The sequence below is a fragment of the Patella vulgata genome, chromosome 8, assembly GCF_932274485.2.
Source record: "Patella vulgata chromosome 8, xgPatVulg1.2, whole genome shotgun sequence".
Lineage (NCBI taxonomy): Eukaryota > Metazoa > Mollusca > Gastropoda > Patellidae > Patella > Patella vulgata.
Genome location: NC_065886.2, coordinates 30,019,898 through 30,047,365, shown reverse-complemented (window position 1 = coordinate 30,047,365; position 27,468 = coordinate 30,019,898). Strand labels below are relative to the sequence as shown.

Sequence of the window (27,468 nt, the reverse complement as noted above, 5' to 3'; positions counted from 1 at the left end):
TAGTGTATATTTGATAATCAATTTGGTTGCTTAATACTTTTGAAAAAAATAAATGTGCGATTACTTAATATGTGTCATCTATTTATTTTAGGATTTCGGCGGGGGCCATCAGCCTCACTGTTGGCTTGTTCATTTAAAAATGCATCCTTTGTATACTACTATTCATGGCGTCAATTTTTACGTAGAGATGTCCACACCATGATGCCTGTTGACATACAAAATTGCATGAGCCCTGGGCCCCCAAATCTCCGTCTCACAAAGTGCCCAAATTAATATATTAATCATGCATGGGATGAACCACATAGTTTTTCTTTTTAAAAAAAAAAAAAATACATCAGTAGTCAACTACTATTCATTACGTCCATTTCTACAATGTTTACGTTCTAAATGATATGAGCCAATTGTCACAGCTAAATAACCCGTAGCCTTATATCAATACCGCGTGGTTCCCCCTTGTCAGTGATCCTGGACGAAGGGCATGACAAGTACAGCTGTCTAGTCGTTCGGATGGGACAAAAAACGATCCCGTGTACACATTGGTGTGCACGTAAAATATCCCTTGACAGTTAGAATTTGATACAAGAGTATAGGCCGTAGTGCCGCTGTCCGGGCGTATGCCCGTCTTCATTAGCCCAGTTCGGACGTTAACCCCCATTTCATTTCATTTATATCGAGACCAGATTCTTTAAAACAGAACAGTGTATATTTAATACTTGGGGCACTCCTACTCATGAGACACTTCTGTGCCTTTAACTAAGGAAATGGAAACAATTAGGTCTCTTAATCGCATACCCGTCTCCAACCTATGCGAGATGAATTTTTGTGTGGCTCCTCTCGCAAGTTTCCCGGGAAACACTTGTCTGTGATATCACTCTAGGTGGACGTTAAGCTTAATGATCAGTAATCATAAGATTTTATTGATGAAAGGAACAATATTAATCTATGGAATGTTGTCAATTAGACACACTTGCTGATTCCAGTGGAAGACATTTAGAAATCCACATCTGGCGTAATGATTACCAGAGATTAACTCAGGGCCAGCAGCACCATCACCTGTACATTTTTGATGGCCGATATCATTCCCCCAGTTACCGTTAAGAAAACCCTTCATTTCAAACCATCCGTTCTCTGTCTGATCACAATCCATCATTATATCCAACATCCAGTAGTGCATGCCCCATCTGTAATATATAACCATTATAATGCCTACATCTTGTTTAAGAATTGAAACAAACAAGGATTCCAAGGCTGGAGAAAGAAGCGTTATCAAATGATTTATTCGCCTTGGGAGACTGAAGCTGGTGCTATAAATATAGAACATCACAACATGATATCTATGCATTTTGCAGTATTATTTTCTATGACAACCACAGTTCTAATTCTCGTCAAGGGTCGGTAACGGGGATGTCATCATACTATAAGTAGCTGTTTAGGGTCACTAGTATTGCTCTATCCAATGTATCTAAAGGATTATTAAGACAGGAACAGAAGTTTGCGTTTTTTTGATCTCAGTCCTATACTGCACGGACAATGTGTTCTATCCGCAGTAGTGAACATCTCCCGCTGCGCGATTACCGTCACACGACCGTGCAGGAACTTTTTAATGCCACCAAAATGTTCGTGCAAATTACAGGACGTCTTTATTAGTTATCGAAATTATACAATATCTAAGACAATGTGATTGACCCATGTATAGGATATTTTCTGAAGACAACGTACTTGTTGAGAGGATTATATCCAGCGTCCCCTGTTATATTAGACGTCCAAACAGCCGGTGACCCTTCAGCAGGTTGATTCCCAAATGAACCCTGGCCTGCTTCTCCACCATAGAAGTCCAGGAAATTATCCCCAACCCTCCATGCGTTATATTTAGAGAAGAAAGCACTTGAGTTCAAATCTGGATGGTTGATTGATATAGCACATGAACTTGTGTTGGCATCCTGGGTGCAACCTGTAGTATACGGCAATGAGAGCGTAATTTAGTTTAAAGTGTCATCACAAGTCATAATCTTTGACCAACTGTAGTATCCCGTGAGAATAAGGTCAATGGTAAATGGAATTCAAATCACAGTCAGCTGGTACAACTATGAGGACTATAGTGCACTATGAGGAAAATGTTACCTGGACAGAGGCGTTTCCGAAACTCTTCATCGAATTCTAACTGTGAAGGGTTATTTTGCGTGTACGCCAACGTGTACAGTCGGACCTCGGATGTTCGCCCCTTCTACATTGTTTTTTGCCAGGCCCTCCGCCCTGCAAAACTGACATAGGGAAACCACGATGGGCGATCTAGAAGAACTTTTTCAGCAAACACCGGGATCGAAGCCGGCCCTCATCGAATTCCAACTGTGAAAGGTTATTTTGCGTGTACGCCAACGTGTACAGTCGGACCTCGGATGTTCGTCCCTTATACATTGTTTCTTGCCAGACTCCGCCCTGCAAACACTAGGGACCGGGTATCATTCAGATTTGATGAAAAAAGGGAAGAAACTGAGCTTACCATCTGTAATCTAATACACATGCAGAAAGTATTAAATACCATCAAGATTCATCAAATTACGCCCAGTTTGTGCTACCGTTTAGTTTAAGAAACACCATTTAGTTTTGACATCGGTCATCTAGTTTATGACCATTTAGTTTAGTTTTGATATTGGTCATCCAGTTTATGACCATTTAGTTTCATAAACTAGGTAACCGATGTCAAACTAAACGGTAGCACAAACTGGGCGGTTTTTGATGAATCTTGATGGTATTTAATACTTTCTGCATGGCAATCTATTAACTGAATATGTGTATTAGATTATAGATGGTAAGCTCAGTTTCTTTCCTTTTTTCATCAAATCTGAATGATACCCGGTCCCTAGTGAAAACTGACATGGGAAAACCACGATGGGCGATCTCGAAAAACTTTCTCAGCGAACAACGGGATCGAAGCCGGTGCATCGTGACTCAACCCGAAGACGTGAAGGTAACTCTTCTGTGATCAGTGAAATGAAATGAATTGAAATCGGGTTTAACGTCCTACTTCGACAGGGCTAATGAAGACGCCATACAGTGTACAATGCTGGAAATTTGGCCCGGGCAGCGACACTACGTCTTAATCGAATTCAACCTGTTACGGGTTCTTTTACTTGCACGCCAATGTCTATACGCTGTCTCTTCCGTCCTGCACCGCTGACAAGATGGCATCACGCGGGAAAATCCCGATGAACTTTCTCAGCCAAAGTTGGGATCAAACACTGGACCTCGAGGTTTGCGAGGCAACGTCTTACTCATTGAGCGAAGTTAGCGATACACATGAATCACTAGTAAAGGCAATTACGATGTTGATTCTAATCACCAACAAAGAACATTACGGACATGATCGTTCAGGCGTTGTATCTGATAACAATTGTTGTGTCGACCTACCTGAACGAAACTTATGATCTATTCCGCCTCTTATAAATACGTCTTCTCCTGGCGAGGTTTGTTTCTCCAGGAAGATGACTGTTCGTTGAAGTCCACCTGAATCCAAAAACGTATTTAAGCTTAGAAGTGCGATCCAAACTATAGATCGGCATGCTTTCTGAGAAAATTGTTCGTACATGGAGCATGTAATCAACTGCGGGGGTTTACTAGAATTAAATATGACGTTTATTGTGTGATCAATAATTTATTATTACAGGGCAATATAGATAGATATTGTTGTAATGTGATCATTTATTAACTCTAAGGGGATGCTCGATTGTCAGTCAGGAATGTACAGAATTGACAATATGGGAATCGAGTGACGCGGAATTCAACCTTGTCGCAGTTCTGTCTTTCCCGGCTACTAGTGTGAATAGAATCGTGTTGTAATTAAACACAACGAATATGTTTCAGCTGTCATGGTTGGGTGAAATATTTCTTATGCTGTCGACGCATACGCTGTAGCCTGAATTCCCCTTCTCACTCGATTTTCACTATTTTGGGGATTGAGAGAACTCAATTCGGAAATGTTCAATCGAGTATCCCCCTGGAAGTAACTATAAACTGAAGGGGAGTAACTCTATAATTTATAGACAATGATCGGAATCAGACCACTGTTATCTCTTACAAACATCAATGTATGACAATAGTATGTATGTAGCTCACCATCACAGTTTTCTCCGTTGTACCGTGTCAAACAATAACAATCACTGTCAGCTGATGAGCACATACCGTTATTCTTACATCGATCAGGATCACAAATAGGCACTATAAATCATATTTCACAGTAAGGTCAGTTTATTGGTATTTAAAATGTCCTTTCTTATTATAGACACACTTGTGAACGGTAATTTCTACTTGAAATTTCAAATTAGTAACTTGAAATTTCAAATTAGTAACTTAAAATTTCAAATAAACTAGAAATATAATAGACTTAATAATTTGAAATTTCAACATAGTAACTTCAAATTTCTACTTAGTATCTTGAAATTTCTACTTAGTAACTTGACAAGGCAACCAGTATAAAATTGACAAGTTAAAATTTCAGGATATTATGGTGAAATTATATTAGGAAATAAACAGTAAAACGATCCTATGAAAACCCCGTACAATATAAATTAATTCGCAGTTGTTTCCCACATATTCACAATGACAATGACAGAATAAAAAAAAGGTTTGCCAGTTGTAGTTAATACAACATTTATGGATAGAGAGAGGGGGAAAGTGGTTAACGTCCACCCGACACAAACTAGCATAGGGTTCAGTTTTATTTCAATATTTCTTCGCGTTCGCTTAGCGGTCCTTAGCAACGAAATGAAAACCAACGCCGTAGGACAGGTGACCTTACGCCTTGTCACGTACAAGCGGGAGTATAATAGCTTACCGTCACAGTTTTCTCCTAAATACCCAGTAGTACAGTTGCAGCTATATCCGGTACCAACTGGTGAACAAATACCACCATTTTGACATGGGTTAGGGAGGCACACATTTTCTAGAATTATTCACATAAAAAAACGTGCATATTGAGATATTTAAAAAATGTTAAGTTCTAAAAAATTTTTAAAAAAAAATACGTCACTGACAAATATGTTTAACGAACATCGTGTGACAGTGTTAATGTTTGTACATATTTCATGGTGAAATATTTAATTAACATATTCTAAAATTAAAATTTAAAGCATGTAAATTACGAAAGGGAGTTAGCTATTTGAGATTCTGAAATTTAAATGTGCAAGTTCACGTTAGCACCTGTGAAACCCGTCATGTTTGCATCACAGTTATTGTGGGTCATATGCATATAAATGTTGAAAAAAGACAATGCTTTCAAACCGAAAATACATTTAGAAGAAGATTGGGTATTTAGTCTGCTTATTAAAGCCATGGGTCGTATTGTGAAATTTTGATCTCTAAAAGGAATGTCAAACCAAAAATGGTTCAGTATTTACAAAGGTATGATAAATGGAAAATTTTGAAACACTATAGTCTTAATCTGTAGATGATATAAACCGGTCAGCGCCACCTATACGAGTTAGGTATATTCTTTCGATACGATCGATCATCTACCATTGTTAAATAATCATTTCAACGTGGATTAAGCCGTGAAATTTTAATATTGTCCCAAAATTGAAGATCTGTGGTTTTAATAATTTTCCTCAAATTACAGTGCGGAATTACAAATTCATAATTTGAAACGAAGGCGGTTGAAAAATAAAAGATTAACTGTATCAAAAGCAACAGAGAACTACAATTTAAAAAATCGTAATAATGATTATAAGTAAAAGTCATTAGGAACACGTGTCAAAGCAGTGCCGTTGCTGTGAAACATTTATGAACACTCTAAAATGGTTCATTTAAACAATTTTCCTCATTATGAGATTTAAACTGTGTTGATATACACTTCCCAAGTAGTTTCGAAATAAACCTAAGGTTGTAAACAGGTCTATGATATTTTAGAAGATTACAACCAGAGAGTATCCTACTGGACCGTAAGAGATGTAGGCGAATTAATACTGTCGCTAAAGGACAATATTGGTCTCAGTCATTATCACATATGTGATAGAACTGATTAAACACGTTCCAAATATAATTTTAACACGGAGATCATTGCTACGATAGATGTGTTATGAAGATTTCAAGAAACGGAAGTGACGAACGCAAAAGGAAAACACGAGTTATCCCTCTATATAACTGACGGAAGTGACGTGTGATAAAAGTTACACTGGCGAATTTCTGCTCTCTAATAAATCCTTCGAAGACCAAACTTTGTTATAAGAGACTGTGGGGGGACATCCGACAATTCAAAAAAATAATTGACTGTCATAGATAACGAGAAAAATGGGAAAAAATCCGTGCATTGCGATGTTTTTATTAAGAATAGAATGAATAAAAACAAGGGAATGTACGGATTCTTAGGGCAGCGATTGCTTGTATTTATTTAATTTAATAAACCATCGGATACATTATATAAACTGACAGCCCACCTTAAACTAGTCAGCAGTAAATATTTGCTTGGCCACTACCATCACTGAGAGAGATGACATGGGGGCGATTTTATTAGCTCTCAATACTTACTTTTTTTCCTATGGCAAATTAAATTCTATAACATTTTTTTTTAATTTAGTAAGGAAAAAATAAGTTGATTTTTTTCTAAACAATATTTATTCACAAAAACTGGATTGGGAAACAGGCAGAAATCTATAGACCACCTCTCCAACAAAAATACAAACATAAATATATATTGAAAACAAGAAAATTGGAAAAAGTCTGTGCATTACCATATTTTTTATTAAGTATATAATGAATTTAAAAAAAGTAGAGAATGATTAAATTATGAGATGGTTATATTATACACGATATGTACAAACCACTATCAAAAGATTTATATTTTATACATTTTCATACGGAATTTTTAAAATCTTTGGTAGATGTCCAGGAAATTATGTACTCCAGAACAAATATCTTCAGAATTGTTTTTGTCTTCAGTTCCGAATAATAAATTTTGAGAATTTTGATAAAGTTGTGGAAGTTTTGATAGTGTCGCAGATCGTACATCTGAATCTAAGGGGCAAATTAAAAGAAAATGTTCAAGTCTTCAAAAGCGTAACCACAATCGGGTGTAGGGCTATCAGAAACATGTCTGGAAAACGATGTCCGTTTAAATCATCGATAGAGAATCGAAAGCGAGAATGGTGAATTTGATTTTTCCTGCCGCCAGAGTGGCATATTGAAAGTAAAAAAGTTTAGATTTAAAAGAGGATAAAGTAGGTAAGTTCTAGTAGAAAGATCGTGCAGATTCCATTCGGTAATTGTAGATGGTATAAAAGAAGAAGAAAAAGTTCTGCAGAAATATGGTGGGACGTTGCTTTGGTTTCGTAGGCGATAAGAATTTATATAGGGTGGTATCAGTTGAAACAAGTATTCGGGAGTGATATGGTTTATGATTTTGTACAATAAAATTAATTTATGTCGCCTTCTCCTGCAGTGTTATAAAATCACTTTCCTTAAATAACAATTGGTGACTTTTATCATTCATAGCACAGCATATAGTCCTGAGTGCATCTAATTGTAAAAGTTCTAGTTATGTGTTAGTTCGGCGGCACTCCCATCCCAAATAACGTAACAATAGTCGAAATGAGGAAGAATATAAGAGATATACAGGGTTTGGAGAGATCTACGACTTAACCTATACTTTAATGAGCGAAGACAGTTTACTAGTTTACTTAATTTAACCAAAATCTTATTTATATCAATATGATACTTGTAGTTTGTTTGCAAAGTCAGCCCAGGATGTTGGTGCTCAGAAACTTCTTTAATTGCACCATTGTCTAGATTTAGTGTCGGAAGAAATGGATTCTTTTTATTTGCTAGTGCTAGTTTTACAGTTTTCAGCGGGTTAAAAGATACAAGCCACGTCTTAGCCCAAATATTTATTCTCTCTAGATCACCATTTAAGACTTCCGCAAATTCGGTTGAGTCAGTTATTTTTATATAAAAACTAGTGTCATCAGCGAATAATCTAATGTTTGATTTGGTGCTCTTTACTATTGGGTTGCTGTATATAATGAAAATGAGCGGACCGAGAACGCAGCCCTGTGGAAATAAGGTTGTTGGAAATATATCTGGATAAACACTATATCCTATTTAGTTTTAATAGTATCATAAAATATCCGACACAAAGCACTGTTATGGACGCCTTATGATGTGAATATACGGGTCACAAGTCTATGGAATACAATTACTGAGCAACGTTTCGAGTAGCCTAGTCGAAACGTCGCTCAGTAATAAATGGTAATTGTATTCCATAGAATTGTGACCTGTATATTCTAGTTTAATTACTAATGCCATTGAAACAATGTATGATGTGAAGTCACACGTAGATCTATACTGCGCGTGAGCTTAATGGTCGATCATCTTGCTTACAGTTAAAAATGGGCTTCCGTATTACCTCTCTGGAACAGATTGAACCCACTGTATAATGTAATAGACAAATAACGGAGTGAAAATCTTTAAAACCATCCAAATAACTCACCTTTGCAGCAGGATTCACACAGATGAGCATTTTTTACCTCTGAGCAACTGATGCATCTTGGATTTCGCATCGGTCCATATAATGACGAAGGCCACCTCCTTGTATTTCCAGAAACACACTCAACAATGGCCACGATCAATCCAATCAACAAAGCAACACGCATTGTGATAATATTTGTCGATACGTAATAGAATACTTGAAATGACTGTTGGCTACGACGCGCTACTCTTGTTTTATACATATAAATTGACAACAGATGTTGTTTTGATACCTCTCTTCAATTTTCAACAAAACATTTTTTTTAGATCTGTGTAGTAAATATTTTACGTCCATCTGAGCCACGGTGACTCAGTGAGTAAGACGTTGGCTCGCTAACTTGGGGTCTCGTGTTCGATCTCATCGGAATTTTCCGGCGTGGTTCCCCGTTGCAATCGTCGATAGTGCAAGACGGAGGGCTTAGTAGTAGGTCGCTAAACCCCATTTAATTTCATACACTTTATTTTTACCTTTCAAAGAAAAAATTACTTTTCTTTTAAAATCACGATCTTGAATTTAAATCAACAATTAACATATATCAGTACGTCCATATATAGATATCAAAAATTTGTTTTAACACGTTCCTGAGAAATAATCAATTTTGTCTTAATGAATTCTCAAGGGTGTAGTTTCTGTAAAAGAGTTAATTACTGCCCGATTTGCATCATCATTATCATTTGGGACCCAATGCCTGTTGTGATGATACCAGACCAATTTAACAGTTGTATTGTTAGCGGTAGTGATATCAGTTTGAAAAAAATATATTGAGTCATGCTCGTTATTTGCTTAAAATTTAGATTTCTGAATCCAATCTACAAATAGAATGAATCAATAGGATCACATATACAAATATATATACATGCTCAGTTGCCTAGAAGTAGTCTATTTTCCATTGATCATTATCAGTCAGTTACTAAAGCTTAAACAGGGGTTAATTCTGTCAAATTCTAAATATAATCTGTGCGATGTATTGGACATTTTTATAATCCAATTAAATTATCTTGTTGATAATGGAAAGGGAATTTATGTAATCATATTGACAAAAACTATCTTTTCTGAAAAATACATATTAATATTATATATTATTATTATCTCCAAGAAATATTCAATTGACCAATATTTGATATAAACCAATGCCATTCAAAATGTATATTAAATTTATTATTTTCACGTAAATTGGCCAGAGTTATTGTGTTCATAAAGGCGCTATGGACAGACTGACAACTGGTAAGCCAGCGTAGGAAACGTTACTCAATCAGGCCAAAAATCTTCCAGCATTTTGGCATTATTGTCTGTATCATTACTGATATTTTTAAATGCTATTCACAATTGATTTTATAGTAGTGGTGGGTGCTATGCACGAGGCAGAGTATGATTAAGGCACATGATACAACTTCCTTATTGTGGTATTATTAATACATTCTAATTGGCTAGAGGTTGCCTTCTCGATAAGGCAGTGGCTCAGTGTTTAAGGCGCTGACACGCCGAGGTCTTGTATGTATATTATTATCGCTTCATTATCGTATGTAGCGCTATATTACATACAAAATGTTCCTAAGCGCTTCACTAAAGACTAATAACTCTGTTTGAAAAGATGAGTTCTCAGTTTACGTTTAAATATAGGATACTAATTTGGTTGTCTAATGGTTACAAGAAGAATGTTCCAGAGTTTGGCTGAATTACAGGGGTATGAGAATTGGCCAATTCGTTAGTTAAATTTTGGGATCGAAAGGCGAGTTCTGTAATCGGCTGATCTCAGATTAGATCGTTGGTTGGAATAATATTGATGTGCACATAAAAGAAATTACAAATAAGAAACGTAGCGCAACTGTCCGAAATAAATGTCTCTCAAAGCACAATTCTCGATAAGGGATTTCTCTATCTGTTAGTCACCATAATATCACGTTAACTTTCTATCATACGCACTATTTCATTGATTTTTTGTATTGGAACATTAACACAACCACATTCTTCATTCTTTACATGTTTAGGGCTTGTTAAAAAGAGCTATATCATAAAAAAGCTATTGTGAAAAGAGAAATTTTACATGTATTTAATATTGATTTTGAGTGCAATGAAATGAAATGAAATGAAATGAAATGGAGTTTAACGTCATAACTTTCGGCACCGGCTGGACTAATGACGACGTACATACAGTAGGACATTAAACCTCATATCATTCATAAACGGGCGAAGTCATTATTTCATTTCATTAGATTTCCTGTATTAACCAGCCCCTTCGAAATATGTGACCTATCTGCGTCCAGGTTCTTGATGATGAAGGGAGGATTTGGATATTTTACATTTAGACGCACTTCTTCGGGCTTTCGTTACTTTCTCGAGTTCATCGAATTTGCTTTGTAATTCCACAGGTTTGTTGTAGAGAATATCCCCTTTCTGGTTTGGCACGTCCCGTATGAATTCACCGCGGTTACCTCTTGTCAGTGGCCCAAACACGGGGGGTGGGGGCTGACAAGAAACAGCGTATAGTGGTTCGAGTGGGACGAAACCGAGGTGTCGTGTACACATTGGCGTGCACGTATAAAAGAACCCTTGGCAGCTTGCATTCAAATAAGAGGAGACCGTAGTGCCGCTGGCGGGGAAAACCTTCCCTCATAGCACACTGTGTGGCGTATGCCTGTCTTCATTAGCCCAGACGGAGCAAAACAGTGGGACATCAAGCCCAATTTCATTTTAATACAATGGATTCCACATAACCCAATACTCTATAAGTCCGTCTGGATAAATCTGTATACCGCTAATCCAATATTTTCCATTATATTCGAAATTAAAAACAGGAACTTAGAATTCAATATGTGTTCATTACAATCAAATGTGTTATCTTGCCGTAAAACTATGAAATCCTAATATCTAATATTCAAGACACAATGAACATTTTAAAATCAGCACACGAGTCGTGTACTCAATGGTTTTAGGCGACATTTGTAATGAACAAAGAAGATATCTCAAAAGACAATGATGGAGTAATTAGTAATGGCTGATTCATAAAAGAAAATAATGAAGAAAAAATAACGTGTAGAATGACGTAAGCAGGCGTAAAGACTGCAGTGAATATGGACTGTAATGTCACCGAACATAATAAATTAGAAATTACAACAGATTATTATTTCTTTTTTAAATTGAATATAAATCACTTTTGACCCTATGACGTCAGGCATTGATAAATCAATCACCGCTTACGTTTCTAGTGGATTACCCCCAGGTCCGTGCATCGTACGCCAAGAACTCGCCGTAACAGACCGTTTCATTGGCTAATTCCTCACTTTAACCAGAACGCGGGTTATATAAAAACTCTTCTTGATTCTGTGTTGTGAAGACAAGTAAAACGAAATTTTGAACTATAACAAACAAAACGAAATATGATCTGTTTTTAATTAGATTGACCAAAGTGCATTTCAGTTTGTTAGTTAATAAATGTAAACTAAAACCTATGCCTCGAATTCATTAAAATTAACAAAAAAATAATAAGATTGGCCGTTTGGGTCGAGAGAGAGAGAGCTTGCAGCTAGGCGACCCCACTCTTTATGGCGTAAAAGCGGGAACTCGATACCACGCCACTTGATTCAATGACAAACCTTGTGATCTAACGCGCACGCGTTAAACCATTCTGCCACCCAACCTCGTGAGAAATGAAATGAAATGGGGTTGCCTAGTCTTTATCGAATTCCAAATCTCACGGGTTTTTTTAACATACACCAGGGACCTCTTTCCTCGCCCCAACCAACAAACGACGCTGTTCCTTGTCAGTACCAATTAATAAATTAAGCCCATGGATTAAAACAGTATTGATTTATAAATGTATTAATGTACCTTTAAACAGTATTCATCATTTTATTAGATCGTGTTTGATCCAGGAATCAGTCTACTATGGATCTCTATCAGTAAGACTATCAATGTAATAACCAGCCCGGTTAAAGCTGCCACAAATGCACCCAAAATATCATCTAAGTGTAACGAACGTTTCTCTTCACTTATTTTACAAGTTAGTGGCCGATTATCTTTATACAATCTCTGCGTTAAGTACGTTACAAATCCATTGTCAGATAATCTACTCATTGCCAATTCTAGATCAGATTTTAAATAGGAATCTTTGGTCACTGCAATGGCTGTTGGTAAATTTGAATAGATTTGATCAATAATCTTTAGATTACAGATATGTCTTTTCGATAGTTCATATTTGGAATCGGCAGTGATAAAAACATATTTTTCTCCAGGTTTTAGAATCTTGTTTATATGGAAATCGATATCCATCTCAAAAGTACTCGGATCCGTTTTATTAAATTCCACCAATCCAGCCCATAATCGCTTTATCAAGGGGTTCTTAGACTTTTCCATAACTGTTTTATATAAACCAAACCCACGAATTCCCCATTTCCAATCTGTTAGCTCAACAAGTTCCTCTAAATTGTTAAATGGTTTCCTAGATTTGGTAGCCGTTATTGAGGCGGTTAAGTTACCAACATAAATCCCAGCTAGAACGACAGAAAACATGGAAAAGGAAACCAACAAAACTCGAACCGGCACCTGCTTAGTTTCCATGCCGTTCCCGCGAACAAATAACACACCAAACAGAGATATGATAATATTTAGCATACGGAACATTCGATCTCTCATTCTATCACCTCGGGGTAACCCACTACAATATACGGCTAATATATAAATACACATTGCTACAAGAACGACGGTGACTAGCATAGTTAAATAAACATAACGTTGAAATGGACGAAATATCTTAATCCATTTCACTTCCATGTCTATCTCTGTCCTGTACAGCGCTCCCCAACTACTTACAAAAAATGGCGGTAGAATAAAATCGACCACCGCTGTTCGATCTTCAGTGGTAATTAAATCTGCGATGACCAAATCCACTTCCTTTCGATGCAACTGACCAACCATCCCTGTCCACTCCCCATTCTTTTTTTTACTACCATAATCTCCGTCCACTGGTAATTCAAAAGTAAAAGTAAAGTTTAGATAATGGGCCAGTAGTTCGGCTAACTCTACAGTAAGCCCCGTGTAGACTTTTTCATTTCTTTCATCAACATTTGTTTGCAAGAACTTCGACACGACTGTGCCTATAATGAGATGGCGTCTGTTATGCTTATATTTTATATTTGGAAACAACAAATTGGCTGAAGAGTTCGATTGCTGTAGTGAGTTCCTGCAAGCATTGTCTTGAGTGGGGCAATCGATCCGAGTTGGACTGCATCCTTCTGCAACTGAAGACAGATAAACCAAGTGGTCATCATGGCAAGATAATATAAGAACGTTCCGCAAATGTAAGTCAAAGAATTGTTTCACAGGAGATATAATAATCCACCTGGAATTTGTTTGATAATTAGTTGTTTTATTTGAATGTCCATCAAAAGTATCCGCCATTTGTAAAAGTTCAAATGTCCTATCACGTAGTAGAAGTATAATACGAACGTATGTGTTCCTTTTCAGATATATTGTCTTCAAAATGTCCGTAAGTGCAGAAGAGTCCAACTGTGGTACTTCATAAATAGTAGTTTTGAAACCGAGGTGGTTCTTATCAAAATAACGGGTAATATTCATCAACATTTCATCGTCCCTAGTTTCGTAAATCATATTGGCATCCGTCCAATTGAGGGTTTTAATAATCGTTCCCAACGACTCCAGTATACTGTGAGAGCAAATCCAGTCGTTGGCGACTTTTGGATTAGATCCACCGTTGTTCAAATTCCAAGTGGCCACTTCATCATAAGTCTGAGAATGTACCTGAGCTGGCAGTAGGCACAGAAAACTGTACAATATAAAAATCGCCAGCATGTTCATGAACACGAGCTATGCATCGTACTAAATTACAAATTAATCACAAATATTCTACCTAGCCGGTAACATCGATCATCCAGTATTGATATAAATATTAATTATTTCAGTTACAGACATGTTCCGACTAATTACAGAATAAATGTTGTTTGAATAATATCTGGAAAACATATTTTTTTTGTTTTAAATGGTTATGACGTCGATAATCTTTATTATTGTATTAATGTAAAACTCAGTGGCGTGTACAGAGGAGAGTGGGGGGGGGACAGGGGGCCGGTGCCCCGCTGTAGAACGTATCTTGTTTCTGCTACATTCACCAAAATAGCATCAAATGTATGCGCCTAAATGAGTAGAATTTTTTTTAATACCCCAGACCTCTCGCCAAACTGGATGGCGTCTCCTCCCCGACCACCTCCCCCCTAACAAGTAATTTCTATCACACTAAAATAAAATTGATGGTTCACAGAATCTAATCAACCTCCCAATTGTATCGCAGGGCATACAAATGTACGTAAAAGCACAACAAATACTAAAACCTGTCGTATATTGCCGTTAAAATGACAATGTAAACATATGTATGTGGTAAATGAAGTGAAATAAAATGGGGTTTAACGGGGTCTAGTAAAGATCGATTCCAGTGTCCACAGAGTTTAAAATAGATAGAGAGCATTGGCATACATGATCCGTAAGCAAGATTCGGGATCAGACGCAATATTAGGAAATCAGTTGAAGTAGCTGTTTATTTTAGATACCTAAAACTAGCATACCAGTAAACATTTAAGTAATCCCTTGACGGTTTTATTCTTCCTCCTCAAGGTCATGAATATTCGCCAAAACCTGTCAATTTAATTCCCTTCTCTGAATCTACCTCAAAAACTCAACCAAAATCACTATGCAATAGTTACGACTATAAAAGGGGGAACTACACCAGAGAATTAATGACGGCCTTGTGCCTGTATATGGCTGGGGCTAGGATTTTGCTATTCTGAAAGTAAGTTGGTAAAAAATTCAAAGAATAATTGTAAAAATGATGAATCTGTGGGTGAGGGGGGGTGGGGTGGAAGGCCCAATGTTTAGCACGTGAGATCTGTATCATAAGATCTGTCATTGAGTCAACTGGCGTGGTTTCGATTTCCTGGTTGTACGTGACATGTTAGTTCCGATATGACCTAGCTAAACCCTCTCTCTCAGAGCATCTGTCGCGTATACATGTTTTGTGGGGAAAAGGGACATAACTCCAGAAGAACGGAATGCGTACCAAACCATGGTCGTTTCCTCTTTAATACTTATTTCAAGTTTCCTTCAAGTCAAAATTTGTAGCCCTTAAAGCAGTGGTGGGCAAACTACGGCCCACGGGCCAAACCGCGCTACTTGTCTCAATGACAAACCATATGATATAAAACCCTGATCCATCAATCAAATTTTCAACGCCGTGTTTGCCCATTTCATTATCACAAACCTTTTATTTGGTCAAATATTGTATCTTGTCCTTAATGGATTATAAATATTATACTTATTCATATTAAAAGGTGAAGTCAATAAAACAAATTCGATGAATTCATACAACCGGTTTACCGGCCACTATTTTGTCTAGCAAGTGAACAAGCTTACAATTGGGTGTCTTTAGGTTGACAAATGCATCGCTCGTTGTCCCCCATACATTTACCTGCCTACTACTGTGAAGACTAGCAGGGTGGCTAGCGCAGAGACCCATGGTCTAGGCTACTCAATCCAGAAATGTTTGCATAATAAACCCAACCTGATTAAGCCGAGCCGTTGCTTTCCAAGAAGGCGATTATGACAAGGGATGTAAGGAAGTACAATCTCGACGGACACCTGATTTATTGACGACGGATCATGGTTGCTAACAAAACACTTTGTTACCCAAAGGGTCGATTAAGAAGCTGAAGATGCATTTACTTTTCGATGAGTTTTAAATAATATCTTAACAATTTTGACAGAGACCTGGTGACAATATTATTACACGTAATAATCTGATATTGAACCTGAATGAAACTCTTGGAATATAGTAAAGGGAGTTGCATTGTAAAATTGTGTGGTTTTAATCAGAGGTTTATCATTATCAATTATTGATACCTTGCTTATGCAGTGTGACGTGGAGAAAATGTTGCCTTGGGAGCGTGAAGGGTTCCCTTAAGGTTGGCCGTTCCAGTCGAATGACTAGACAATGTTACATACCAGGTCCGTCGTCCTCCACCAATGTTACGGGGAAACTACACTGTGAAATCCCATTATTGAAACTCCGCGTTTGTATGTATTAGAAAAGTACTAAAATGAATGAATGAATGAAATATTGTTTAATGGCACGTCAACAATAACCGGGCTGTATTGCGCCAAACATGTGGTGATGTCTTATTTTTATTACCTTAGCGCACGCGCAGGGATCTTTCCTGTGGGAGAAAACCGGAGTACCCGGAGTAAACCCAGGTCATCTGCCAACGACATAGATTAGTTAATAGGAAAAAGTAAAAAAAAAAATGACTAGTCATCACCATCCCGCGCCCTTGCACCTGTTTGATGGAAAAACAACTTCTTTGAATATCAGTAGGACTAGTCAGAGAGATTCATACAATAATCACAGTAGCTCGGCAAGGCATGGTCGCTACTCCCTGTAAGGTTTGCCAGTGCCGGACTGGTGGGCCGAAGACCCACCTGTCAGGTCATTGACCAAGGCCCACACAAGTATGCGCCGAAGGCGCGTCACGAGCGCGCCGATAGCGTCCGAGGGGGATCTGGGAGCGTCCGAGGGGGATCTGGGGGGGGGGGTCTCCCCGCAGGAAAATTTTGAAAATTGACAACCGAAAACCCATTTTCCAAGCATTTCAGACCAAAGCAGAAGGCAAATTTTTGATTTCCTGATACAAAATTAGTTCTCTTTTCTTTTTTCTTTATAGGCTTAGGCCCACTTTTTTTAATGACATGGACAGGTGGTCCCAGTCCGGCACTGAGGTTTGCACAACCTTTGCCTACTTCAATCAGCTGCTGTGTGTTTAAAAATATTAAAGGACAATATTGGTGTCAGTCATTATATAATATGTGATAGAACTGGTTAAATACATCCCAAATATAATTTTAACACAGAGATCATTGCTACGGGAGATGTGTAACAAGCACGTGAAGATACGGGAAGTGACGACAAACATGACAAACACCAGTTATCCTTCGATATAACTAATTGAAGTAACGAGCGATAACAGACACGCGATCGAATTTCATTTGACTGATAATTCAGTTGAAGATGAAAAGTTATTATATGAGACGGTGAGAGGATATCTGACAATTCAAAAAAAGAATTGGCCGTCAGTAGATAAAAGATAACGAACAAATTAGAAAAAGTCCGTTCATTACCATGTTTTTATTAAGAACAGAATGAATAAAAAACGGGGGAATGCACGGGATTTTTGTATTTTTCTAGTTTTCCCTTATCTAGTGACAGCCAATTCTATTTTTGAATTGTGAGAAACCCTCTCACCGTCCCATATAATAACTTTTCATCTTCAACGGAATTATCAGTGAAATGAAATTCGATCGTTTGTTTGTTATCGCTCGTTACTTCATTCAGTTATATAGAAGGATAACTCGTGTTTGTCATGTTTCGCGTCACTTCCCGTTTCTTCACGTGCTTGTTACACATCTACTAGTACCATAGCAATGATCTCTGTGTTGAAATTATATTTGGAATGTATTTAACCAGTTCTATCACATATGTAATAATGACTGACACCAATATTGTCCTTTAAGCTATACACCCGAAAATAAAATGCTATAATAGTTTGATTACTTCCTCGTTGTCTTGCGGGATATGTTGTTGGGTGTTTTTTTTTCGGTTTTTTTCTTTTTTGTTTATTACAAATAGTGCCCGTAACCATAAATACACGATTCGTGTAGGCTACCGTTCTGATCATAAAATGTTCAGCGTGTCTTCAATATTGGATATTAGGATCTCATATTTCCACGGCTAGATCAATATTGACTAATATATACCAATATTGAACACAAATACGTGTCTTTGGAATGTTATGGAAAATATTGGGTTAGAGATTTAGCCCTTCGTAACCATTGCTTGGGGAATATGGGTATGCCCATGGTTAAATCTATAAGTATAGCTGTTGAGGAATGTTATAGTGTTGACTTTAGTAGATTTATGATCGATTGATATTATTATATATCACACACAATATACATTGAGCCATATATAATCCACGGGTGTTATCACAGATTTCGAAATGAGGACGACGAACACAAAAAGTGTGAAAGGTATTTACATTCAATGATATATGACTGATTAAGAGGGGAATATCGGATTTTATACCTTCAATGTTGATATATTGATCGTCCAGCAAAAAAAAAACTTGGGGTAGTTGCACTTAGCCTTAATGTCCGCTTCCACCGACGTGGTTTCGCAGCCCAACCATACGGTTAGAGAGTCGAAGGGGGAGGCAAATTCCTTCGGTTTAAAGTCCACTCGATACAAACTAGGTCATTTTGGGACTAACATATGATTCAACCCTTTTACAGTAATTCGCTTGCTCGCAAGGGTCTTTAGCTATGGTAAAAAAAAAGGGGGACCCGGAGAAAACCCATGGGGTTGGACAGGCGACTCTACTTCTTGTCACATACAAGCTGGGAATCGAAACACCATCACTTGACTCAATAAGAACGGACAGAATCGTTGAAAAACTGTAGTATCGATATAAGTGTTAGTTGACCTATGACCTATATAGATTTGAATTATGGCCTTTCTATAAGTGAGATAAAACATTCACAGATATAATACATCAAACCTTATCTTCACGCCTTCTTATTAAACGGACTTAGACAAATTTCGTCACGTGGTCTGTGATATCACCTTTCGCGTAAGGTTATTTCGAAGGCTGTAAAATGGGGGATTTTCGAATTCACCTAAACTCATTTTATTTAAAATTTGTAGATAATTTGCGTATATGTTCTTGTTACGTGGGTGAATTATAGCGTCGAATTCAGATTCTTTGCACATTGTTGACTTCTTAATCTAGTTGAGCGGCTTAATGGATTTAGTTTCTTTAACGATAGGCTATATCAGAAGTCTTAATGCCATTGGTAGATCAGCCATACTGGAATGGGTTTGATCAATTTAAATAGAAACGCATAGACATCTTTGAACATTTATACTTGCAACAAAATTTAGTAATAAATTAATTAGATTTGTGCGTGTTCAAGATACAGTATGATTAAGATACAAAGTTGACCGTTCTGGCTATGATAGTTTAAAAATAGATAATGAAAAAAGAATATATTGAAAATTTCAAATTATTTCATTTTGGGCGAAGTTGTGGCTGTTTGAAGAATAGCGTAGTCTCGATTTTCATTGCTTCCAGAGTTACGATAATAAATTCTCGGTTATCCACTTCTAATTTAAATTATTAAATGGCAATCGTGTTTCAATCCGTTCCAAATCAAAAACATCTGATGGTATAGGGGATTGGTTTTATGCTTGCCATGTATATAAATTTCTGCTTAATTATTTATATAACATTTGAAGACAGAAAAAAAGACATACAATCGGTAGATTTAACTCTTACATAATACATCCGTATTAAGATTCTACTGATAGAGCAGAGAAAGTTCGGTTATTTATTGTGCTTCTCTTTAACTAGAGTTGTGGCAGGAGATATTTAGGGACATCTGTGACCATTTAAACTGTATTGTAAGAATACATTTTTAAATCTGTGTAAATCTATACAAATATGTGTAGTGTAAGGAACGTTCTCATGATCACAAGAAAAATTGAGAACTTACTACTGGTGCTCCAACAAAGCTAGAGGTAAAACGTTGTCACGATCAGTAAATAACTCTGGGTAAGGGTTGCTTGTGGACGAAATTAAATTCTCCCAACCCTTTAACCTGTATTAGGTGTGATTTATTAACACTTGAAGTCAATTTTACGGTCATTGAGATAGCCCTTATTATATCCATTTTACGATGAAGGTCAGGTCAGCTATATCGTAGGCTGGTCTTAAATTACATTAAATTTAAGCTATTCCTACGTGAAGGATCTAGAATAAGTAATGAAAATTGCCATTCTGTTGTAGCTGTTTTTTGAGATGTTAAGAGTGCGTCCAATTGACTGTTGTTTGAAGTTGAACATGCGTTTTAAACTATGTTCTTTGACAGATGATGTTTTGACAGAACTGTAAAATAAAGTTCCAGCACTTATTCAAGACAACGTGTGTCTATGCCTGGAATCGATATACACAAAATGCATCTTAGAAAGTGATTTATTCCCGAAACGTTCGTTGTGCTGTATTATATGCGCTGTGTTTCATTGTAGAAGCTTCATGGAATCGATTTAACATTTACACGCCACTGTTGGAGTATATAACAAACGGCATGTTAATTATTCTTAATGTTTTAAGGGATTTTAAAGCATTCCAGATATTCATAATTAATTTAACTTGTGGTCCTACACCGTACAATCTAACAGTACGTAAGAACGAAGGGGACATTTGAACCCATTGTTAATTATTCATAATGTTTAAATGATTTTTGAAGCATGGCTGGATATGCATAATTAATCTGACGCGAGACTGTTGATCCAAAATCGATTTAAAACGCAAATAAATAAGACTGACAACTATTAGGCGCATAAAAGATATGTTTTCAATCTGGCAGACATTGATATCCGATGCAGTCTACTATATGCTCAAGGTAAGACCACAACTTAGAATCAACCACATACTTTCTTAGATTTTCTGTCGCATCATGAAAGGAAGATATCGCATTAAAGAATGTGCCGAAACATCACAAACTATCAAACAAAATACCGAGCACGACAAACTTCGTCTCAAACAAACGATACGTCTTCTCGAGCGATCAAAGACAACCACCATCAGTACTATCACCAGTAACCAAAAACGACTTTTCCGTGGTTTCCAAGCAAAAATTTACCAATCTAAATTATTTTATGCTCGAATGTGGGAGGATAAAAATATGGAAAGATGTCTTCGAGCCCAAAGAACAAATTATCTCAACACAAACTTATCTGATTCCGAAGCTGAGGCAAATTTCTTTAAAAGGCTCAAGAAAGTCCCGTTTCTGAAGGACCCTCGTTTGGTTAATGCATCATCATGGGCATCATCGAGTGAGAGGGATGAAGAAGAAGATGTTATTGAAACTGTTTGGAGAGAACAACCCTACTCACAGGGCAGCCGTCAGCATCAATATAGAAGATCAAGTGCTCCACGAGTGAGAGCACAAAACAGAATCCACACATCTCTCCGACCTATCACAGCTATCGGGACTGATGTTGACAAGGAATTTAATGTACTGCCGGAAGTACCAGGCTCATCCACGGACGAGAAATTTGAAAACTATTTTTGCTTGATGGCGAACGGTGATGATGGGTATCAAATTGGAGATAGGGCACAGAGTGCTAACCACGGAACAAAGATGTCGGCGGCGGAAAACCCTGGAAGGGAAGATGTTAAGAACTTTGAACAGCAACATGTTCGCCTCTACGATTATAATGACTCGACATCCACTGCACAATCAGATACAGAAGGATCCAAAACAAATTCGTTAGAAATTCCGACGAAGGACACAGATAACAACCACATATTACAGAGAAAGCATTCGATGTTTAACAGGGGTTTAAAATTAAGCAAAGTAGAAAAACTGTTGGAAGCGAATAAAACTGTGGATTTTAAACCTAGAATCAGGCAGTTCTGTGAATCTCTAGAACCCCTTGTTGTTAGTGACGATCAGGAGCGACAGTTAGATTATTATTCCTATAAAATACGTGCTGATTTTCGCGACACGAAAAACAAGATACTACCACAAAGAACGATAACTCCTGAGTTTATACGCCGTAAATATATCGGTGACGTTCATGTAAGAAATTTAACTTTGAATCGACTTAACTTGGATTCTAACGAAGATTAAATTAATCAAAGCAATTTTATGTGAAATTTGTTTATGATTGAAAATTTAAAATATGCATGTATGCAGCAAATGCTATGAATAAATGTTCAATTCGGTATGAATTAAATGTATCTTTATGGGTAGTTCAACTCCATATTCACCAAGGCTAAAGGATGAATTGTTTAAGTGGCATTTATTTACTGAAAAGAATGACAAACTATATGGAATCTAAATAAATTGTAATCCATCAACTTGTGTCAAGTATTACGCAAAGGACACTGATAGTCTCTCAACGCCGTATTTAGAATTATGAAGTCCACTAGTTGTTACTAATATTATCACCCTTTGCTTGATCTAAGTGTTGGTCATAACAATCGTCTGTACGATTGCATGTATAAAGCTTCCGAGGTCAAGTACAAAATAATTCCAATTTGGGCGCATGGGTCCCTGATCCCTCTGGGCTGTCAGACCTAGTTAGCCCCTGATCTCATTAGGTTTAACAACATCTGTGTCAGTTTGTGTTTTGTTTGGGAAATTTATTTCCAATTACGTTTTCCAACTGGACATTCTTCGGTTACTCAAATTATAATCGACGTCCTCCTTTAAATCGCGATCATAAACTCTCACATATCGACTCGTATTATCATCATCTAATCGAACCTGTTCCGGCTGAGTCACATTAAAGATGCTGTTGGTCATCTGTGAAGGGTTGGCTTTTAATGCTGGTAGCTCTTTATCTTTAGATTCTAATTTTTCGGTAGGTTTTTCATGAACAACAGTTCTTTCTGAAATAAAAACATGCCCATTACAATAACAGATAGAAAATCCCTAATCGTCCCTTTTAAAGTGACCCAACCCATCCCCATTTCTGGATGTTTTATCGCACTTAAAGACAGGTCATAACTCAAGTCTATAAAGGCCATAGGTTAACTAACAGAGGTCATAGGTCAACTAACGCTTATATCAATACTAGAATAAATCAACGATTTTGTCTATTACCGTGCTCACTGAGTCAAGTGCCGTGGTGTCGATACCCCGCTTGTACATGACAAGGAGTAGGGTAGCTTGTCCAACCTCGTGGGTTCCATCCGGACCCTCTTGTTTCCTCCCACAAATTGTTGAAATAGGGCCGAGCCCCAAAATGATCTAGTTTGTGTGGACTTTACCCGCACCCCCCCCCCTTCTCTCTCTCTCTCTCTCTCTCTCTCTCTCTCTCTCTCCCTCTTTTCGTGAATATAAATCTGGTTCATCCATGTACTGTTTAGATAGCCAGTGTTGTAGTTAAATGCCAAGATATATACTACATGAAACCTCAAACTTCTACGAAAGTCATAAGATGGAAATCTCCTTCAAAATAACATTTTCCATTTTATAAACGACTGCGATCCAGAGAGAAGAAGGGGGCCAAGCAGTCGGGGTTCATTTTGATTTAAGTCTGTAGCTGAAATGAAATGAAAGAAATGGGGTTTAACGTCCTACTGTTTTGCTCCGAACTGGGCTAATGAAAACGGGCATACGCCATACAGTGTGCTATGAGGGAAATTTTGCCCGGACAGCGGCACTACGGCCTACTCTTATATCGAATTCCAAATGTCAAGGGATCTTTTACGTGCACGCCAATGTGTACACGGGACCTCGGTTTTTCGTCTCATCCAAATGACTAGACAGCTGTCCTTGTCAGGCCCTCCGTCCTGCATCACTGACAAGGGGAAAACACGCCGGAAAATCGGGATGAACTTTCTCGGCCAAAGTCTGTAACTACAGGCCCGGAACTATACAAAGCAGTGGATGATTACGACTGGCCACCGTGTCTTTTCACTTCATGATATGTACGTTTGTTGTTTGTGGTGTCTGTATATGTTGTGTCATGTCCGTGGGTTTGATTGTGTAATCGTAGTGCGGTTCCTCTGCACCTAATATTAACATGTATTAAAGTTTTTTTAAACAATAACCTTACCTCTCATTTCCATGACACTTTCGTAAAATTTGGCCAACTTAAATCGCTGCATTAGAATTGCTTCTCTTTCCTGACGAAGTAGTTTATGGCGAGTATACAGGTTTTTTGATGAAGGAGGCACAAATGTTTCTCGTTTTCCCGGATATGACTTTAAAAGGCCACTCTTGGTCCTTTCATATTTCACAAATGATTCTTTATTTAACGCGTCTAAATCTTTCTTAGCTCGATGTCTGGCGCGTTTCTTCATCAACACAACCAAGCTTTCCTTCTCTTCTTTATGTGTTTGATTAGAAACTTGACACTTTTCCTCGTTTTTATAGTTCGAGGCCTGCTTTTCTAGGTGAGCTTTCTCTGACTGCATCGATTGTTCGAGATTGGAGGTTAGATAAGTTGTTGGTGGTCGGGTTGTCCCTCGTCTACGAACTTTCACCGGATTAAGCGGGGCTCTAGCTTTTACCGAAGACACGACTGAAGAACAATCTGTTTGTTCGCTCTGAACCCCGGCTTCTTGAGTTTGGGATGTTATGTCAGATGTGGACCGAATGGCTGTCTGATTCTGAAAAAAAAACATGAAATACATTCTAATTTTGCCCAGGCAGTGGAGTTTCCTTATGCAGTACAGATTTGTATGCAGTGGCCCCTAACCCTATTCCGTTCGCGGACCACTTAGGACATTTAGCAAAAAGCTAAGGGTCCCCGAATCATCCTTTACTCAGTCAAAATTCCCATTTTAGGAGCGGTAGAGCCACTTTTCACGAAAATCATTTATTACATTGGCGATCAAGAAACAAATATGAATGAAAAAATATGTATTTTGGCAATATGACAAATTCTGATTGTTCACAATTAACACTCTTCGATGACTGCCATGAGTCTGTAACTCAACAGCAAGTTGTCAGGTTTTAGATTCTATCTTAGTAAACGCATGCTTTAAATAATTATGTGAAATTGGTAAACGCAAGCTTTAAATCATTATGTGAAATTGGTAAATGCAAGCTTTAAATCATTACCGGTATGTGAAATTGGTGTGATATCTTTTACTATTGCACTGCAATTGCAGTTTATTTGGCTATTTTGTTACTTGCCATGTCCCTCCACATGTAGGCCTCCAACATGCTTTCATTGTCAGTCTCGCTAGTGTTCACTGTCTTTAGGTTCTGTTCGAAAGAGAATCATCGATTTCTTATTTTCCAGAAATTAACAAGGATGGGGATCAATAGAAGAAATGGGTCTTTTAAAATACATAAATAAACCGCTCACCTTTTGTAGTGGTTCTGAGGTTTGATTTTCCTGCGAGTTATGAATTATTCGTGTTAAAGGCTTACTGGGTCTGTCTTTTCTAACCTGAATAATCCTTGTCCGTATATCACTGTTTGAGGTATGTTGATGCTGAACCTGCTCATCAAAGGTCGGCGTTTTCAAGTTAACATCATTAACATTAATATTGTCATCATCCTTGGTCAAATTACGCAACTCCTCATCAGCCCACACAGGTTGTATTTTGTCACTAATTGTACAAAAGTTTTGCGAGTGAACAACATTTTGGCCTGACTTTTTTAAATCCATATCTGCTTCTGTTTTGGATTTAGTTTTAAAAGAAATATCACTGACTGAGACATTTTTCGGGTTAGTATTTGAAGTCGAATCACGGCCATTGTTTTCTTTGATTTTGAAAGAAGAATGACAATCTTCGCCCTCGCCCCCCACCTCTGAAACCATCTCAAGACGAGAAGGCGGTTCTTCGTCATGACGGTTTTTTACTGGTGTTGTTATTTTTGATTGATAAATATCCTGTTTTGCGGAACTTTTCACTTTGCTGCGCTTAGACGCTTCGATCTGACTCGCACTCAACCCTTCTTGTTTTAATCTTTGTTCCCTTTTCCGTTGAACATTTTCCCGAAATTTTAATACCACAAAATGACACATGCTTTTAATGCGTTGCCACCGCATCTTTTCCTGAAATTCATTTTCACGTCTCCTGTGCGTCTGCCGCTGGATTCGTCGTTTGTCCTTTTGAACTTTGCACATGAGTTGATAAACCAGTGACTGTTCTTGTCTTATGCTTCCCATGGTATAGAGATGATCTCTGTAACTGAGGTTAACGTTCCGCCAGCACCTTTCATCCTCCATCTTGTTCCTCGATCGTGTTTTAACCCCCAACTCTGCCTGTTCCATGCGTTTTAACTCCACCATGTCGTCACCGTACATCTTGGTATATGGTTTGTACGCCGTTCGTTTGTTCATGACCACCGGAATCTTGGGCGGTTTTTTATAATCTTTCTTTATTTTCGATTTTCCGAAGATAGGGGGTAATGTTGTCATCGTGTGGGATGGGATAACGGTTGGGTTCCTAGTTTCTGGCATCTTGTGTTGAGTTCAAGCAGTAGGGTGTAACAGTTAAAATCTTATTCGATTGCTCAATAAAGGTCATTAGTTTCCTCACAAATTAAAAAAAAATTATAGATCACAGCGTTACACATTCCTTCCGAACTATCGCTATTTACAGAGGTTAGTGATGCTGCTAGGATTACTTCCAAATTATCGTTCGTCACAGAGGTTACTGGTTCTGCTACGATTCCTTCCAAATTACCGTTAGTCACAGGTGTTACTGGTGCTTCTGCGATTGTTACTGGTGCTGCTGCGATTCACTCAAACCTATCGTTAATCACAGGAGTTGTTCACGGGATACGGTAAGCTAACTTTTATAGAACACTTGATACACCGTCTTATTTAAATCAGATATTCACATAACTGGAAAACAAATGGGCATAAAATTTACCAAGCAACAAATTATATTATCTAATAATACTGTAGAACCATTGATACTTTCTGGCCGAAACGGTCTGTATCACCCGTTAACTATACTTATCCCAAGCCAAAATGGGGTTAAAATACGCGATGATAAAATTTCAACTAGTGTCTTCTTGAAAAGGGGGTCTATATCTTCAGATTCAGTACTCTAATCCAACACGCGACGATAAACTTCAACCACTGAACTGATGTTTTCTGGAGGAAACGGTCTGTATCATTAAATCCAAAACGCGGACAACGTGCGTGGAGATGACAAACCTTAATCAAGCCTCAAATCATTTTTGATAATACACTTTGTCAATTTCACTCTCACTTAACCATATAGCTTTTAATACTGGACTCTCTTGAAAACACAAAACAGTAAATCTGGTATTTATATTTTCTGATCAAGGTAAAGGGTGATACCTCCACAATTTTCTTCCTAAGCCACACCGAAAAGAAACTATCCAATAAATAC

General features: G+C 37.6%; 3 protein-coding genes across 4 annotated transcripts; 1 reads left to right on the top strand and 2 right to left on the bottom strand.

The window, feature by feature from the left end:
• Positions 1-896: 896 nt before the first annotated feature.
• Positions 897-8,692, bottom strand: LOC126830280 (alpha-amylase). Its single transcript, XM_050560640.2, has 6 exons — positions 8,477-8,692; positions 4,832-4,939; positions 4,114-4,215; positions 3,409-3,504; positions 1,720-1,951; positions 897-1,181 (listed from the first exon to the last, which is right to left on the bottom strand). The coding sequence occupies exons 1-6, from the start codon at positions 8,637-8,639 to the stop codon at positions 941-943; spliced, it is 942 nt and encodes a 313-aa protein (XP_050416597.2). The 5' UTR covers positions 8,640-8,692; the 3' UTR covers positions 897-940.
• A 12,351-nt stretch (positions 8,693-21,043) lies between these two features.
• Positions 21,044-22,264, top strand: LOC126830466 (uncharacterized). Its single transcript, XM_050560854.2, has 2 exons — positions 21,044-21,382; positions 22,001-22,264. The coding sequence occupies exons 1-2, from the start codon at positions 21,086-21,088 to the stop codon at positions 22,262-22,264; spliced, it is 561 nt and encodes a 186-aa protein (XP_050416811.1). The 5' UTR covers positions 21,044-21,085.
• Positions 22,265-22,361: 97 nt separating this feature from the next.
• LOC126830350 (uncharacterized) lies at positions 22,362-27,467 on the bottom strand. Of its 2 annotated transcripts, none has more exons than XM_050560724.2 (3): positions 25,461-27,467; positions 24,201-24,756; positions 22,362-23,028 (listed from the first exon to the last, which is right to left on the bottom strand). In XM_050560724.2, exons 1-3 carry the CDS (start codon positions 26,562-26,564, stop codon positions 22,790-22,792), a joined length of 1,899 nt encoding a protein of 632 aa, XP_050416681.2. In that variant the 5' UTR covers positions 26,565-27,467; the 3' UTR covers positions 22,362-22,789. The 2 variants fall into 2 exon arrangements, with proteins under 2 accessions (XP_050416681.2, XP_050416682.2); XM_050560725.2 differs by lacking the exon at positions 22,362-23,028 and adding an exon at positions 23,520-23,684.
• Position 27,468: the final 1 nt, after the last annotated feature.